Source organism: Gadus morhua, chromosome 10 (genome assembly GCF_902167405.1).
Source record: "Gadus morhua chromosome 10, gadMor3.0, whole genome shotgun sequence".
NCBI classification, from domain to species: domain Eukaryota; kingdom Metazoa; phylum Chordata; class Actinopteri; order Gadiformes; family Gadidae; genus Gadus; species Gadus morhua.
The window spans coordinates 11,080,864-11,097,234 of record NC_044057.1 but is presented as its reverse complement, the minus strand read 5'-3'; the positions used below and the strand labels follow the sequence as shown (position 1 = coordinate 11,097,234).

Sequence of the window (16,371 nt, the reverse complement as noted above, 5' to 3'; positions counted from 1 at the left end):
TTTGCGTGACCCCATGGGGTCGTGAACTATAACCCTCAAGTGGAATGAGTCGGGAATAACAGGGAATTTTCTTTTAAATTGAATCCAAAATCATATGTAATATGTCTCATATTGGAAACTTTGGTTGGCTTTTATTTTGAAACTCCACATCAGAATGTTCTGAAACTTTTTGCGTGACCCCATGGGGTCTTGAACTATAACCCGGAAGTGAAATGAGCCTGAAATAACAGGGCATTTTCTTTTAAATTGAATCCAAATTCATATGTAATATGTCTCATATTGGAAACTTTGGTTGGCTTTTATTTTGAAACTCCATATCAGAATGTTCTGAAACCTTTTGCGTGACCCCATGGGGTCGTGAACTATAACCCTGAAGTGAAATGAGCCTGAAATAACAGGGCATTTTCTTTTAAATTGAATCCAAAATCATATGTAATATGTCTCATACTGGAAACTTTGGTTGGCTTTTATTTTGAAACTCCACATAAGAATGTTCTGAAACCTTTTGCGTGACCCCATGGGGTCGTGAACTATAACCCTGAAGTGAAATGAGCCTGAAATAACAGGGAATTTTATTTTAAATTGAATCCAAAATCATGTAATATGTCTCATATTGGAATGTTTGGTGGGCTTTTACTTTGAAACTCCACGTCAGAATGTTCTGAAACTTCTTGTGTGACCCCATGGGGTCTTGAACTATAACCCTGAAGTGAAATGAGCCTGAAATAACAGGGCATTTTCTTTTAAATTGAATCCAAAATCATATGTAATATGCCTCATATTGGAAACTTTGGTTGGCTTTTATTTTGAAAATCCACATCAGAATGTTCTGAAACTTTTTACGTGACCCTGTGGGGTCTTGAACTATCGCCCTGCAGTGAAATGAGCCTGGAATAACAGGGCATTTTCTTTTAAATTGAATCCAAAATCATATGTAATATGTCTCATATTGGAAACTTTGGTTGGCTTTTATTTTGAAATTCCACATCAGAATGTTCTGAAACTTTTTGCGTGACCCCATGGGGTCTTGAACTATAACCCTGAAGTGAAATGAGCCTGAAATAACAGGGCATTTCCTTTTAAATTGAATCCAAAATCATATGTAATATGTCTCATATTGGAGATTTTGGTTGGCTTTTACTTTGAAACTCCAAATCAGAATGTTCTGAAACTTCTTGTGTGACCCCATGGGGTCTTGAACTATAACCCTGAAGTGAAATGAGCCTGGAATAACAGGGCATTTTCTTTTAAATCGAATCCAAAATCATATGTAATATGTCTTATATTTGGTGGGCTTTTATTTTGAAACTACGCATCAGAATGTCCTGAAACTTCTTGGGTGACCCTGTGGGGTCTTGAACTATCGCCCTGCAGTGAAATGAGCCTGAAATACCAGGGCATTTTCTTTTAAATTGAATCCAAAATCATATGTAATATGTCTCATATTGGAAACTTTGGTTGGCTTTTATTTTGAAACTCCACATCAGAATGTTCTGAAACTTTTTGCGTGACCCCATGGGGTCTTGAACTATAACCCTAAAGTGAAATGAGCCTGAAATAACAGGGCATTTTCTTTTAAATTTAATCCAAAATCATATGTAATATGTCTCATATTGGAATGTTTGGTGGGCTTTTATTTTGAAACTCCACATCAGAATGTTCTGAAACTTCTTGGGTGACCCTGTGGGGTCTTGAACTATAACCCTGAAGTGAAATGAGCCTGGAATAACAGGGCATTTTCTTTTAAATCGAATCCAAAATCATATGTAATATGTCTCATATTTGGTGGGCTTTTATTTTGAAACTACTCATCAGAATGTCCTGAAACTTCTTGGGTGACCCTGTGGGGTCTTGAACTATCGCCCTGCAGTGAAATGAGCCTGAAATACCAGGGCATTTTCTTTTAAATTGAATCCAAAATCATATGTAATATGTCTCATATTGGAAACTTTGGTTGGCTTTTATTTTGAAACTCCACATCAGAATGTTCTGAAACTTTTTGCGTGACCCCATGGGGTCTTGAACTATAACCCTAAAGTGAAATGAGCCTGAAATAACAGGGCATTTTCTTTTAAATTTAATCCAAAATCATATGTAATATGTCTCATATTGGAATGTTTGGTGGGCTTTTATTTTGAAACTCCACATCAGAATGTTCTGAAACTTCTTGGGTGACCCTGTGGGGTCTTGAACTATAACCCTAAAGTGAAATGAGCCTGAAATAACAGGGCATTTTCTTTTAAATTTAATCCAAAATCATATGTAATATGTCTCATATTGGAATGTTTGGTGGGCTTTTATTTTGAAACTCCACATCAGAATGTTCTGAAACTTCTTGGGTGACCCTGTGGGGTCTTGAACTATAACCCTGAAGTGAAATGAGCCTGGAATAACAGGGCATTTTCTTTTAGATCGAATCCAAAATCATATGTAATATGTCTCATATTTGGTGGGCTTTTATTTTGAAACTACTCATCAGAATGTCCTGAAACTTCTTGGGTGACCCTGTGGGGTCTTGAACTATCGCCCTGCAGTGAAATGAGCCTGAAATACCAGGGCATTTTCTTTTAAATTGAATCCAAAATCATATGTAATATGTCTCATATTGGAAACTTTGGTTGGCTTTTATTTTGAAACTCCACATCAGAATGTTCTGAAACTTTTTGCGTGACCCCATGGGGTCTTGAACTATAACCCTGAAGTGAAATGAGCCTGAAATAACAGGGCATTTCCTTTTAAATTGAATCCAAAATCATATGTAATATGTCTCATATTGGAGATTTTGGTTGGCTTTTACTTTGAAACTCCACGTCAGAATGTTCTGAAACTTCTTGTGTGACCCCATGGGGTCTTGAACTATAACCCTGAAGTGAAATGAGCCTGAAATACCAGGGCATTTTCTTTTAAATTGAATCCAAAATCATATGTAATATGTCTCATATTGGAAACTTTGGTTGGCTTTTATTTTGAAAATCCACATCAGAATGTTCTGAAACTTTTTGCGTGACCCCATGGGGTCTTGAACTATAACCCTAAAGTGAAATGAGCCTGAAATAACAGGGCATTTTCTTTTAAATTTAATCCAAAATCATATGTAATATGTCTCATATTGGAATGTTTGGTGGGCTTTTATTTTGAAACTCCACATCAGAATGTTCTGAAACTTCTTGCCTGACCCCATGGGGTCGTGAACTATAACCCTGAAGTGAAATGAGCCTGGAATAACAGGGCATTTTCTTTTAAATCGAATCCAAAATCATATGTAATATGTCTTATATTTGGTGGGCTTTTATTTTGAAACTACGCATCAGAATGTCCTGAAACTTCTTGGGTGACCCTGTGGGGTCTTGAACTATCGCCCTGCAGTGAAATGAGCCTGGAATAACAGGGCATTTTCTTTTAAATTGAATCCAAAATCATATGTAATATGTCTCATATTGGAAACTTTGGTTGGCTTTTATTTTGAAATTCCACATCAGAATGTTCTGAAACTTTTTGCGTGACCCCATGGGGTCTTGAACTATAACCCTGAAGTGAAATGAGCCTGAAATAACAGGGCATTTCCTTTTAAATTGAATCCAAAATCATATGTAATATGTCTCATATTGGAGATTTTGGTTGGCTTTTACTTTGAAACTCCACATCAGAATGTTCTGAAACTTCTTGTGTGACCCCATGAGTGACCGCAGTGAGTGGACGACGGTGGAGGTCCTTCCTCCGTCATACGTAGGGACCTTGAGGAGATCCCTGGAACAGCTGGAGGCGACACTGAACATGGAGATGAAGAAGCTGCCTGACCTGAAACCAGTTGGAAAGAAGTGAAAGTGTCTGTTTAGTTTGATTCATCTCAGGCTCGTCCAATATCCAGGGTCAGCAGTATGGTACGGTGCACAAGCCCACAGGCCATCATTACCGCCACACCGACCGTAGGCCTACCGCTATTTCGTAACGTTCCTTTTAAAGGTTGGGTATGGGATTTGCGAAACGCCAGCAGATTTTGAAAATACACAACTCAAATGGTCCTCTAATGATTCCAAGTACCTGGACGCGCAATCATGCACGAGTGCGAACACAGATGCGCGAGAGAGAGCCAGGCTAGCGTAGGTTTTCGTTAAACAACATGGCAGCATTAAAAAAACAACATGGGGATGGTGGCGTCTTGTCTGCCATGGAAATTGTCTTTTACTGCTAGGTCCAAATGTGGATTAACTAGTTCCAGTAGCTACCGCAGGATAACAACAAACAGGATCTGCTCTGGGTCACGAGTACTGCACGAAGGGGTCGCGCGCGGGGGAGGGGGAGTGCAGTACGACCGTTTGATTGACGTACTTACTGTCCAATGCAACTCGGTGGCTATGGAAATCATTGGCTGGAGTTTTTCGAGCCCTGCCCGCTCCACAGATGATTGACTTGTTTAATTTTCATGTCAGTACTTCTAACTCAGTGGCTGTAAGTGGGTTATGATGAGGATTTCAAGTTATTCTGCAAAAATGGCCAAAAAAGCGAATTCCATACCCAACCTTTAAAGAGCAATGTATTATTTATGGTATATCTGTAAATGGTCGGACAGCAACATAGTAATTTATAAAAAAAAATCACTTTTGCTAAAATAACACCTACACCACCGTGGAGAGAAACCAGGGCAAGGCATACAGGATCGGAAGAAAAGAAATGCATCTAATTAAAGACACCATCGGTTTTATTGATTTACGAGAGAGAGAGAGAGAGAGAGAGAGAGAGAGAGAGAGAGAGAGAGAGAGAGAGAGAGAGAGAGAGAGAGACATTGGGCAAATAATTGACAACAACAAAAACCTTCATTTCCCTCAGACTACTCGACTATTTCAACACGCCACAACAAGAGAAAAAGAATCCCGCCAACAGATACAGTCTAACAATGGTCTCCATTCTTCAGTTTTCATTGCCATCTAGTGGAAAGGACATGCAACAGCATGGATAATACCTCGCTACAAAACCATGGGCCTATTGTTGGCTAAGTGAACATAGTAACACCTCTTCTAAAATACAAAAAAGCAAACAAACAAACAAACAATCCAACTCTGCAATCCTACTTCAATCTACTGAAAGTTTGTCTAAATTTTGCCATTGTAGTTTACATAAAAATCTCTAGAAGTCAATAGTTAAAGGGAAACTTCACCCATTCTCATTAAGCTCTGTATGCTAGAAACCCACTAATATTTTTGAATGTTCGTGCATCATTCCCTTATTTCCTTCAAATGTACTTGAGTAAAAGTAAATATTCCAATTGTAAAAACCTACTTGAGTAAGAGTAAAAAAGTACTTTGTTTTAAAGTTACTCAAATTACAAGTTACTTTACATTTTTGTATTGCAGTGCTTGGATCAGTGAAAAAGACCTAACGTGTGTATGTGTGAGAAAGATGCACTCTCAAACATTTCTTCACAAGTTGCTTCATTGTGTATTGTTCATTAAACAAACATAGGCCATCAAACAAATTTACACTAAACATGGAATTTAACTTCAGCTTTGACAAAAGCATGTAGGAACAGTTACCAATTAAACACTAACCTGGCTGGGGGGGGGGGAGAGAGAGTTAGAGAGAGAGAGAGAGAGAGAGAGAGAGAGAGAGAGAGAGAGAGAGAGAGAGAGAGAGAGAGATACCCCTTAACAGTGGTATAATGAGCACATACCACAGCCTGTCGTGATCTATTGCTTAATTATAAATAGCTCTGGTTGTTGTTTCTGTTCCACAACATTTTGTATGTCATGTTTGTGGTGTGGGATGAAGAGAGTGGTAATGAATCAGATGTAGTGAGTGTAACATAATTCACCTACAGTATTTTGTTATGTGTTGTTCTTTCAATTGTGCTGTCGTTTACTGCATGTCATTTACTGTTTTGGCGGTTCAGGGATCGCTGTCGCTTTAAGGATTATGGCGTCTCATGACGTCAGAGCCCATGCGTATGGCAAGCCATCCCCGCCAGAAAACGGCATAATTTTGACGCGTATCACCTTCATTACGCCGTAAAAAACGCCGTAAAATGTAGAAAAACGCCGTAAAATACGGCGTCATGCGCAAAAAAGCGCCGCTTTTTACGCCGCAATTGAGCCTTTCAAGAGCGCGCGTAAAAAGCGCTGTTTTGAACATCAAACCGCACGTAAAATACGGCGCTTTTGTGCACATCACAACGCCGTAAAATACGGCGTTTCTCTAGTATGCTAATAATCTCCGCCCTTCTTTTCTGTTTGCGCCCAATCGCTGAACAAGACAAGCAGACCAAATCAGTTCAACACAGATCTCCTCTCATTTGGCGTTAGTTGTAGCGTCATATTCATATAGATATATATATTAGTAAATGCAGTTTCAACGTTGTAATAACCGTGGTACAATCGATAGAGACGCTTATGTAGGGAAGAGGTTGTCGGATCGAATCCATTTATTGTCAGATTTGTGCTTTTGTCAGATGGTCACGCTTTTATGACCGCAATGCTTTTTAGTCCGCAAGCCAGACCTCCTGTGTTATAAGTTCCAAATTCAGTGCCTTTTTAGTCAGCCAGCCAGATCATCTAGGTGTCTTGTTACACGCTTTATAAGTTAATTATATTTAAATTATTACAGCCATGGAGCCTTTATTTTCGCGGAGCTAAAAAAATATCTCCCCATCAAGGCCAACAGCAGAGTAGCCTACGAAAAGAATAGACTGATATGAATGCTTCAAATATTAAAACCCGATTGATTAGGCCTATGCCGACATAATATCAGTCCTAATCCTGAACGCACCGTGTGTACATTTTTCACGGCATTTTTCCCCAGACAGACAGACAGACAGACAGACAGACAGACAGACAGACAGACAGACACTTAATTTACCCCAAACTAACTTTCATAATCCAGCAGGTTACAAAATACAAATAACTCTTACACAAATACAGACAGCCTATAGGCTAATACAGCGCCCACCTCAGCAAAAGGTAAAATGTAAAAAGAAGATATAAGCTACATTTAAAATACAGATGCTGTAGCCTACATAAAAATACAGATGCCACATGAAATATGAAAATAGGATGCAATGTATAAATATGCAAAACTAGGATATAACTAGGCTATAATGAGAATACTCGGTTACAGCTGTGCAATGACTATCCAAAATTAAACTAGTTGTATGGAAAGATTTTTGTCTATGGAATGATCTTATCACTTTACTGCCACACATTGTGTGTGTCAGTAAAGTGATAGAATATAGGAGGTAGGAGAATCCGTGTATGGTTCGTTCTTTGAATATTCCGATTTAAAACAAAATCAGAAAAAACAATTAACAGGATTGTTTTTAGTTTTTTCTGATTTGGTTTTGAAACTGAAAAAGGGCAAAAGGAATAAACAAATAAACGGCATTTGTGTTTCTGTGTTTTGTGTGTTGGTTTTTTAAACCCGAAACAGAAAAACAAAAATAGATACATGCATAGTTATAGGCTACACTCATAAAAATGATTCAAGCACTTCTTAGATGTGACAAATTAATATTCTATTGGTCTAATGAAATATATATGAATTCAAATAAAAACCAAAATAGTTTAACTCGTACAACTTAAAATGTATTCATCGTCTCCGCTGACGCTGCTGACCTACACTCAAAAAAATAACTTGTTGAATTTACTTAAAAAAATCTTTGTAAGAAATTGCACTAAAAAAAACTAAGTAACTTCAATGCTTTAATAATCAAGTACAACTTAATTGCCGGCAACAAGTAAAATGTACTTGCTGCTAACCTTGACATTTGTGAAAATATTAAGTATATTTTACTTAATTATGTCAATACAGGAACATCATGGTCATCCAAATAGTGAGTAAATCTTACTCGTCTATAATATTCAGTGTTATGAACTGAATAAGTAGATTTTACTATACTTTTTCTGTTTCTATTACTCAGTTGTATTTAGTGGTTTTACACACTAAAATTACGTAAATGTTGCTTAATTTTTTTTGATAAATATTACCAAATGGCAAATAACTAAATGCTCAAAGCACTGATTGTATTGTATGAAATCAAATAACTTGAAGTGTTATTTATTTAAAGTAGGCCCACATACACAACTTCAATAACTGAATAAATCAACAAAAAATAAGGCACTGAGCTTATTAAGCTTGAAAAGACAACAAGATATGGTACTGTAATGAAGCAATTTTATTGATAACAAGGACTGGATGAAGATGAATAGTCAAATCTTTTTTCCTATTGCAGTTTCTCAAAACAATGCGTCTCTACGGGAACAGTAAAGCATAGTGTTTTGTAAGATTGTACAAACATAATCAAATACAATGCATAGTAGACGAATGAACAAGAAAGAAATTAAATGATGGTGGCATCGACTGGATACTCTTCTGAAGCATCATGGACGACCATGATCTTGAGGACGTGTTCAGTAGCATCACTGCGGTTGTCCTCCTGCGAAGAATTTACAAGAAAAGAAGACAATGCTATTGAGGAACAAACCGAATTTCTTCAATCATTCATATCGCCTTCATTGCCATAGGATAATTCCTATTTAGTTGACTGAGCTTTAAACAAAACATTTCTAAGCAGAAGGTTGGGATACCACAATATATTGGAATGATTTCATGCCTGGAGGGCAAAACTCACTCTGCTGGAGATACTGCTCATTGGTTGAAAACAACAAACAAGACGCACCTCCACACCAAAGGTTCGACTAGAAGACTAGATTCACCTGAGGGCTCCGTTGATTTTGAATTTTGACCATCAGGGGCACATTAAGGGCCCTATTTGAACGGTCTGATATAACTGCAGAACATTTCATGTAAGAGAATTTCACGGTATAAGAGTGAAATAAATATCATGCCAAGATAATGTAACATTAAGAGCCACTGTTTAAGTCGACGTTTTGAGTAGGTTAATGTGGGCCTCAGTGAAAATACAGGCTAGCGCTAACAACTAGTTCAAGTGCAAGTCATCGTGAAACATGGCGCCAAAAAGGTATTTGTTTCGACTTGAAGTCAACCATAAACACTTCCCTATAAAAACAACTCGTTTTCGTTTTGAGAGAAGACTTTTTAAGTTAAACATGTGCTTACTCTTCAGTAATGCAACTCACCTCTACAAACGTTAAGCTAGTCTCGCCTGGTAGACCAAAATGGCGATGGCGAAAACGAATATTACAGGCACTACCAACATTACTAACGTATATTGCGTCAAGCAGACTATAATCAAACCATCAAAATGTACACAAACTCTTCTACGATTACAAATATAAAACAGAAAGACAATTACTCACTCGTCTCGACCCGATCCAGCAAAATTGCGATCCAGAGATCTTGCTTCAGAGCTTCAGAGCCTTCTTCCCGCTTCTTCTCTGGCGCTTCACTGGCTTTACGTTCATACGTTGTCAAATGGCGCATGCGCAAAATCCAATGCGCTGTTTCTTCAGAATAAAAGTTACTTAGAATGTTCAGGTGTTGGTGCAGTGAAAATAAATAATTTAATAGTATGCGTAAATATCTAGTAAAAAATACTCTTCCAAGTCATGAACATTCATTACATGGATATTTTGTGTATAGTTTCATGTTTTTTTCTAGTTCCTATTGAAACTTGATATTATACTGTAAGAATTACTACTTTTGAATAAGTATACATTACAATGCCTAAAAGTCATTTTTTTGAGTGTATCCGTTCAACCCAAAAAGATTGAGGTCAATGACGGAAGTATGCGCACGTGAGGTGACCACGCCCCTCTTTCCATGCCCTGAAGCAGCGCGCCATTTTGTTCATCTTCTGCCTGCAGCGAGCGACTTCAACTTACTCTCGGTAAGTTTGCATTCTTTTCAATAGTCCCAAAGTGGGAGCTATTGCATGCTGTTCTATAAATTGGCATCTGTAAAGTTGCCGTGATAATGTAAAGAACAGAAGAACTTCACATAGTTTTTTAAAGGTTGAGTTGGCAGGCAGTGGCTGTGTGAGGCCTCATTTCAGTTTTGAGCTAGCTTAATATAGTAATAAAGAAGCGCTCAATCACGCGGGAACCGACATAAGCACGCTGTCTTGTAATGATGATTTTTTTTTTTGTGATAGATTTACAAGGGGCTCTCATTGATTTAAAGCTTTAAGGCCAATTTATGTATCCTGAATAATGGGCGCGAACGTTGCGGAGTCCGCAGACATGCCGGACATGCTCAGTGTCAGTCAGCACATGGCTTAGAGGGAAAATAAAACGAGTTACCTCTGCAGGAATATAACGGTTTAACGTATAGTCTACTTTCCTTTAGGCTAGGTGAGAATCTGCTCGTTTTTTCACTGCAGAGCAATTTTTTTACAATTCCGGTATTTTGAACATTGAGCCCCATTTCTGGTTGGTCTCAGTTGACACCGAAGTTTTCAGAAATGTGCAACTCACCGAGTGGTTAGTGGTGTTCGTTCGTTGTTCCAAATCAAGTATCGTAGCGAAATACAGTTTCTACCGGGCAATGATTCTTCCAACCGGAATCAATGGGATTTATAAAATGCGATACATGTGCAATAAAACATGACAGAAACTGTATTTCGCTACGATACTTGATTTGGAACATCAACGTACACAACAACTCGGTGAGTTGCACATTTCTGAAAACAAACGTTTTTTTAAGGACAGGTTTGTGCATGCACATAGCCAGCCATTGTGTTAGCCAATACCCGAGAAAGGACCAATAGTCAACATTTTGTGTGTGTGTGTGTGTGTGTGTGTGTGTGTGTGTGTGTGTGTGTGTGTGTGTGTGTGTGTGTGTGTGTGTGTGTGTGTGTGTGTGTCTAACAATATGTGATGCTCACCTAGTCCTCTTATTTTGAGTAATGAAATGCAGCCCTTTTTTCAGGAATGTATGGACAAACTGAACCTCAGGAACTTGGTGTCTATTTCAATGGATGGGCCCAATGTGAATTGGAAACTCTTCGACCTTTTCCAGAAAGATCAAGCTGAGCAGTACGGAGGTGAGGAGTTTATAATGCTATTACTGTGTGTGTGGGTGAGTGTGTTTCTGATCCATTAGTAATTATAAAAATGTATTTGTAGTGCACTTAACATTGAATAAACAATTTAAAAGTTCTAATTTGGTTTCTAATATCAAGTTTGCATTGAAACCTTTAGGTCTTCAGCTCGTTTGTGTGGGGAGCTGTGGCCTACACACGCTACACAACTCCTTCAAGTGTGGGTTCACTGTATGGCAGCTGGACAAATTGCTGAGAGCAATGCACACATTGTTTCACAATACGCCTGCCAAGAGAGAGGATTACATCACCGTAACCAAGTCCAGTGTGTTCCCTCTATCTTTCTGTGCCCATCGTTGGGTAGAAAACCTTCCGGTTGTGGAGAGAGCCCTGGCAGTCTGGCCATCATTTCTCCTGTACATGGAAGCTGTGAAAACAAAGAGACTCCCGAACCCTGGAACAGGTAGGCCCTTCTTAAATGATGTGAATAGGTCTGTGACTGTGGCCTAACCCTGGTGGTGGTGTGGCCTTGTCATAGTTTTTGTAATACATGGCTAAGTTGAAATGTCTGACTGTCTGTATGTCTTTTTCTCAGCATCATATGACACAGTTGCAGCAGCCATAAAGGATCCACTCGTCTTGGCCAAATTGCAGTTCTACGCAGCAATTGCCAGGACCTTCAATTCCTTCCTGAAAAAATATCAGACGGATGAGCCTGTGCTCCCATTCCTCCCCAAGGACCTGACCGAGTTGATGATGGTAACAATTTACTTAACGTTATAACCACTGATTGGGCTCAATTGATCCATTATGACAAAATGGGGTTTGTGGTTAGGATGTCTAAAAAATAGTGGCTACATTGTGCATCATCATAAGATAATTTGATGTTGGTGATTAATGTGCCGCACCAGACATTTTTGTGTTTGTCTGTTGACAGAGTCTACTCAGACGCTTCATAAAAGTACTACACGATATCACTGTCCTGCAGCTGACCAAACTGGATGTCACAGACAAGACCATCTGGCTCAGCCCACAAGACATCAGCATTGGTCTAGGTGCAGAGTCAGTCCTTTAGGTAGTGTGATGTTTTCAAAAGATAATTTTACAAATGGTTAGGGTGAACCAGGTGTCATTGAAGACATGTTCTATATTCATGGCTAATTTCTCTCTCTAGAGAATCAAAGGTGCAGAGCTCAGGGTGCTCGAGTTCAAGAGAGAGTGCATGCATGGACTGAGTAACATGATCAAGAAATTGCAGGACAAGAGCCCCCTCAAGTATCTGACTGTTAGGCAGATGGTGTGCCTGGATCCGTCAGTAATGTATAGAGAACCAGAAAGAGGCAGGAATCACATGAAAGGGCTGGTTCAAAGGTTTCTCCAGGACAAACAGCTTACTGATACTTCTTCGGGTAAGAATAAGGCAAATTATAGGCTACACATGAATTTATCCTCAATCTAATTAGCTGGTAATGCCCAAAGATTTATCAATGTTTTTCTCTATTTTCTCATTTGTTTTGTCGTAGGGGATGTCATACTGCGGCAGTTTGACAGTCTCCTGTCCTTGGAGAGCCGGAGTGAGGACTTCCTCTCCTTTCAACCCATGCAGAAGAGGCTGGACATCTTCCTGAGCAGCGCCATGGAGCCTTATCCCGAGCTGTGGGCCTTCTGCAAGAAGCTGCTCATCCTCTCCCACGGTCAATCTACAGTTGAGCGTGGATTCTCAATCAATAAAGAGGTGGAGTCTGATAACTTGGCGGAGGATACTGTGGTCACACGGAGACTGGTGTGTGACTACATCATACAACATGGAGGTGTTACCAAGGTAAGATGACTCCTGTCTGGAGTAGTAATATGCTGTTGACTTAAAAGTTGATAGAATCAACATAGTTGGTCTCTTGAGTTTGTCACTGAATCTGGTTCTCTTTCCCCAACCCGATACCCAGGTTCCACTCAGTAAACCGCTACTGGAAAGTGTAGCAAGGGCAAGGACAAGGTATCGTACCCATCTGGAGACCAAAAGAAGGAACAGGGAGGCAAAAGACCAGGCTCTCAAGGGAAGCAGAGGACTGTCTTGAGGAGCTGAAGGTTAAGAGGAGACGTGTACAGGAGGTATCTGAGGGTCTGGCTAGGGATGCGGACAAGATGGCTGAGGAGGCTGAAGCGAAGGCAGGGAGCAAGATGGCTTGCCTGATCACCAGGTCAAACATCCTGCGGAGAGGCCATAAGGAGAAGTTGGCAGAACTGGCTCTCCTTGATAAAGAGATCGCTGCTAAGAGTGCAGAACTTAGGAGTTGACTGTGTGATCATAATTTTATTTATTGTTGAGTTGATTTTCATTGTTTATTGTTCAGGAGTCTGTGCTGTTGGCGTAAGTACTCACCACTATGCTGCAATATTCCATCATTCCATAATGCTTTACAGTCCACATTTTCACATTTGTTGAAATAAATGAACAAATTTTGAACAAACGTTGACGGTAGGTCTGTGAAATAGGCCGTGAAATAGGTATTAATTTTTATATAAGTGGTCTTAAAAGGGACTTAAAAAGACTTGAATTTGACTTGAACAAATCTGTAGGAACCCTGTAATAAAATAACCTCAAACAGCTAATGTCTCATGTATGTTATATTGGGGTAGGGGGTAGAATGGGAGGGGGGGATTTTTGAATAATTCATTTCCAATGAACCATATATTTTTAGGTTGAACAAACACAATTTATTTTAACTACTTTAATATAATAACTTTTGTTTACCTCTCTTTGTTACACATATGCAGTGGTAACTCAATCTAATTTCATTAGATAGATGAATTTAGTTTCAGCTGGACCAACTTAAATAAAAATTGGTAGATGAACTCAAATACATTGTATTGAATCGATGGACTTGTTTTAGGTCGGGGTAACATATATTTATTGGATGGAAATCCTGCCCACAATTTAATTGAGTTCATCCAATGAGTTGTTTTTTTGAGTGTACACCAGAAGGCAGAACGCAGCGAAGAAAAAAGAGCCAACCACCTTAACCAGCAATAGACTGTCTAATTATATTTAGCCTTAGTTATGGCCGCACTTGAACCTCAATGTGATTTTATTCGTGAACTAGGCTATTTGACACTGGAAAGACACACGACGCGATCAGTATACCGCTCTAAAGCAATCTAGTGCCCCGAAGTGCTCCGTTATGACGGTGAGGAGGTTCTGTGTGGAGCACAACCTTCAAAGAAGAATTCTAGCATCCGATTTAGTTTCAGATAGTCCACTCGCAGACTAGTCGCCGGCTCCCATGGGAAACAATAAAGCTGGCCATTGTAGAATGCGAGAGACTCGATGGAACGTTTGAAACGTCTTTATATGTATTTTTATTCATCTCATCTCATCTTCGTCCGCTTATCCAGGGTCGGGTCGCGGGGGGAGCAGCTCAAGCAGGGGGCTCCAGACATCCCTTTCCCGGGCCACATTGACCAGCTCTGACGGGGGGATCCCGAGGCGTTCCCAGGCCAGTGTTGAGATATAATCTCTCCACCTAGTCCTGGGTCTTCCCCGAGGTCCCCCCCTTCCCACTGGACGTGCCTGAAACACCTCCCAAGGAAGGCGCCCAGTGGGCATCCTTACCAGATACCCGAACCACCTCAGCTGACTCCTTTCCAAGTAAAGGAGCAGCGGCTCTAATCCGAGTTCCTCACGGATGGCTGAGCTTCTCAACCTATCCTAGGGAGACGCCAGCCACCCTTCTGAGAAAACTCATCTCGGCCGCTTGTACCCACGATCTCGTCCTTTCGGTCATCACCCAACCCTCATGACCATAGGTGAGGATAGGAACGAAGATCGACCGGTAGATTGAGAGCTTTGCCTTGCGGCTCAGCTCTCTTTTCGTAACAACGGTGCTGTAAAACGAACGCAATACCGCCACCGCTGCTCCGATTCTCCAGCCAATCTCACGCTCCATAGTACCCTCACTCGCGAACAAGACCCCGAGGTACTTGAACTCCTTCACTTGGGCTAAGGACTAATTTCCTACCCGGAGTAAGCAATCCACCGGTTTCCTGCTAAGAGTCATGGCCTCAGATTTAGCGGTGCTGATCCTCATCCCAGCCGCTTCACACTCGGCCGCCAGCCGATCCAGTGAGTGCTGAAGGTCACAGGCCGATGATGATCCAATGAGGACCACATCTTCTGCAAAAAGCAGTGACAAGATCCTCAGACCACCGAACTGCAACCCCTCCCCACCACGACTACGCCTTGATATCCTGTCCATGTATATCACAAACAGGATTGGTGACGAGGCGCAGCCCTGGCGGAGACCAGCACCCACTGAGAACGAAACTGACTGGCTGCTGAGGACGCAAATGTATTTTTATTTATTTTTTAAAACAACCTCTTGCCTACAGAGCAAGCGTTTCTATCGATTGGGCCACGGCCACGGTGACCACACTGTTGTAACTGGATTTACTAATATATATCTATATGACGCTACAACTAACAACAAATGAGAGAAGAACTCCTCAAAGCAGATCTGTGCTGGCTGAACTGATTTGGTCTGCTTCTCTTGTTCAGCGATTGGGCGCAAACACTTCAAATGCATTGGCTGAGAGAAAAGAAGGGCGGAGATTATTAGCATACAAAGAAACGCCGTATTTTACGGCGTTGTGATGTGCACAAAAGCGCCGTATTTTACGCGCGGTTTGATGTTCAAAATGGCGCTTTTTACGTGCGCTCTTGAAAGGCTTAATTGCGTCGTAAAAAGCGGCGTTTTTTTGCGCATGACGGCGTATTTTACAGTGTTTTTCTACATTTTACGGCCTTTTTTATGGCGTAATGAAGGTGATTCGCGTCTAAATGATGCCGTTTTCTGGCGGGGATGGCTTGCCATACATGCGGGATTTGTTTACCTGCAGCACGTTTTGATTTCCGGCTTTTCTCTTTGACTTAATAAACGAGTCACACCACTGTGTGCTCAACGTGCGAAATTGTATCTTTCACTCTTTTCACTTTCGCAATTTCCACACAGATTTGTTTTGACGCAATTGCGATTCAGCCTATGCATAGCATGGTCTGGCTCGAATCCTCAGCCCCAACGTAATTGTGAGCTGTCTCCCCGGCAATGGAATCGCTACAATATTGCAATCTAGGGAGGGGGCGTCGCTAACGTGTACGCTTGTATTACAGTCAACGAAGATAATATGTTTATCAAAATACTCATTTTAATGAAGGCACGATGGAAAATGTAATTGAGTAAAGAGTAGAATTCTAAATCAAATATTTACTCGAGTAAGAGTAAAATTACAGACTTAAAAAAGGAACGTGAAAAGTACTTTTTATCCGAAAAAAGTACTTTTTTACTCATTTGCGTTACTTGTAACGCGTTACTACCCACCCCTGCCGTTGGGGTACTGAAAACGAGACGAGACGCCTGAAAGGGTCCCGG

At 40.4% G+C, this 16,371-nt stretch overlaps 1 protein-coding gene across 1 annotated transcript; it reads left to right on the top strand.

Annotated features, from left to right (window-relative positions):
• The first annotated feature begins 9,666 nt into the window (after window positions 1-9,666).
• Window positions 9,667-12,206, top strand: LOC115551874 (uncharacterized). The gene is made up of 6 exons (XM_030367456.1): window positions 9,667-9,796; window positions 10,837-10,951; window positions 11,109-11,411; window positions 11,544-11,707; window positions 11,886-12,023; window positions 12,123-12,206. Exons 1-5 carry the CDS (start codon window positions 9,686-9,688, stop codon window positions 12,021-12,023), a joined length of 831 nt encoding a protein of 276 aa, XP_030223316.1. The 5' UTR covers window positions 9,667-9,685; the 3' UTR covers window positions 12,123-12,206.
• The last annotated feature ends 4,165 nt before the right edge of the window (window positions 12,207-16,371 follow it).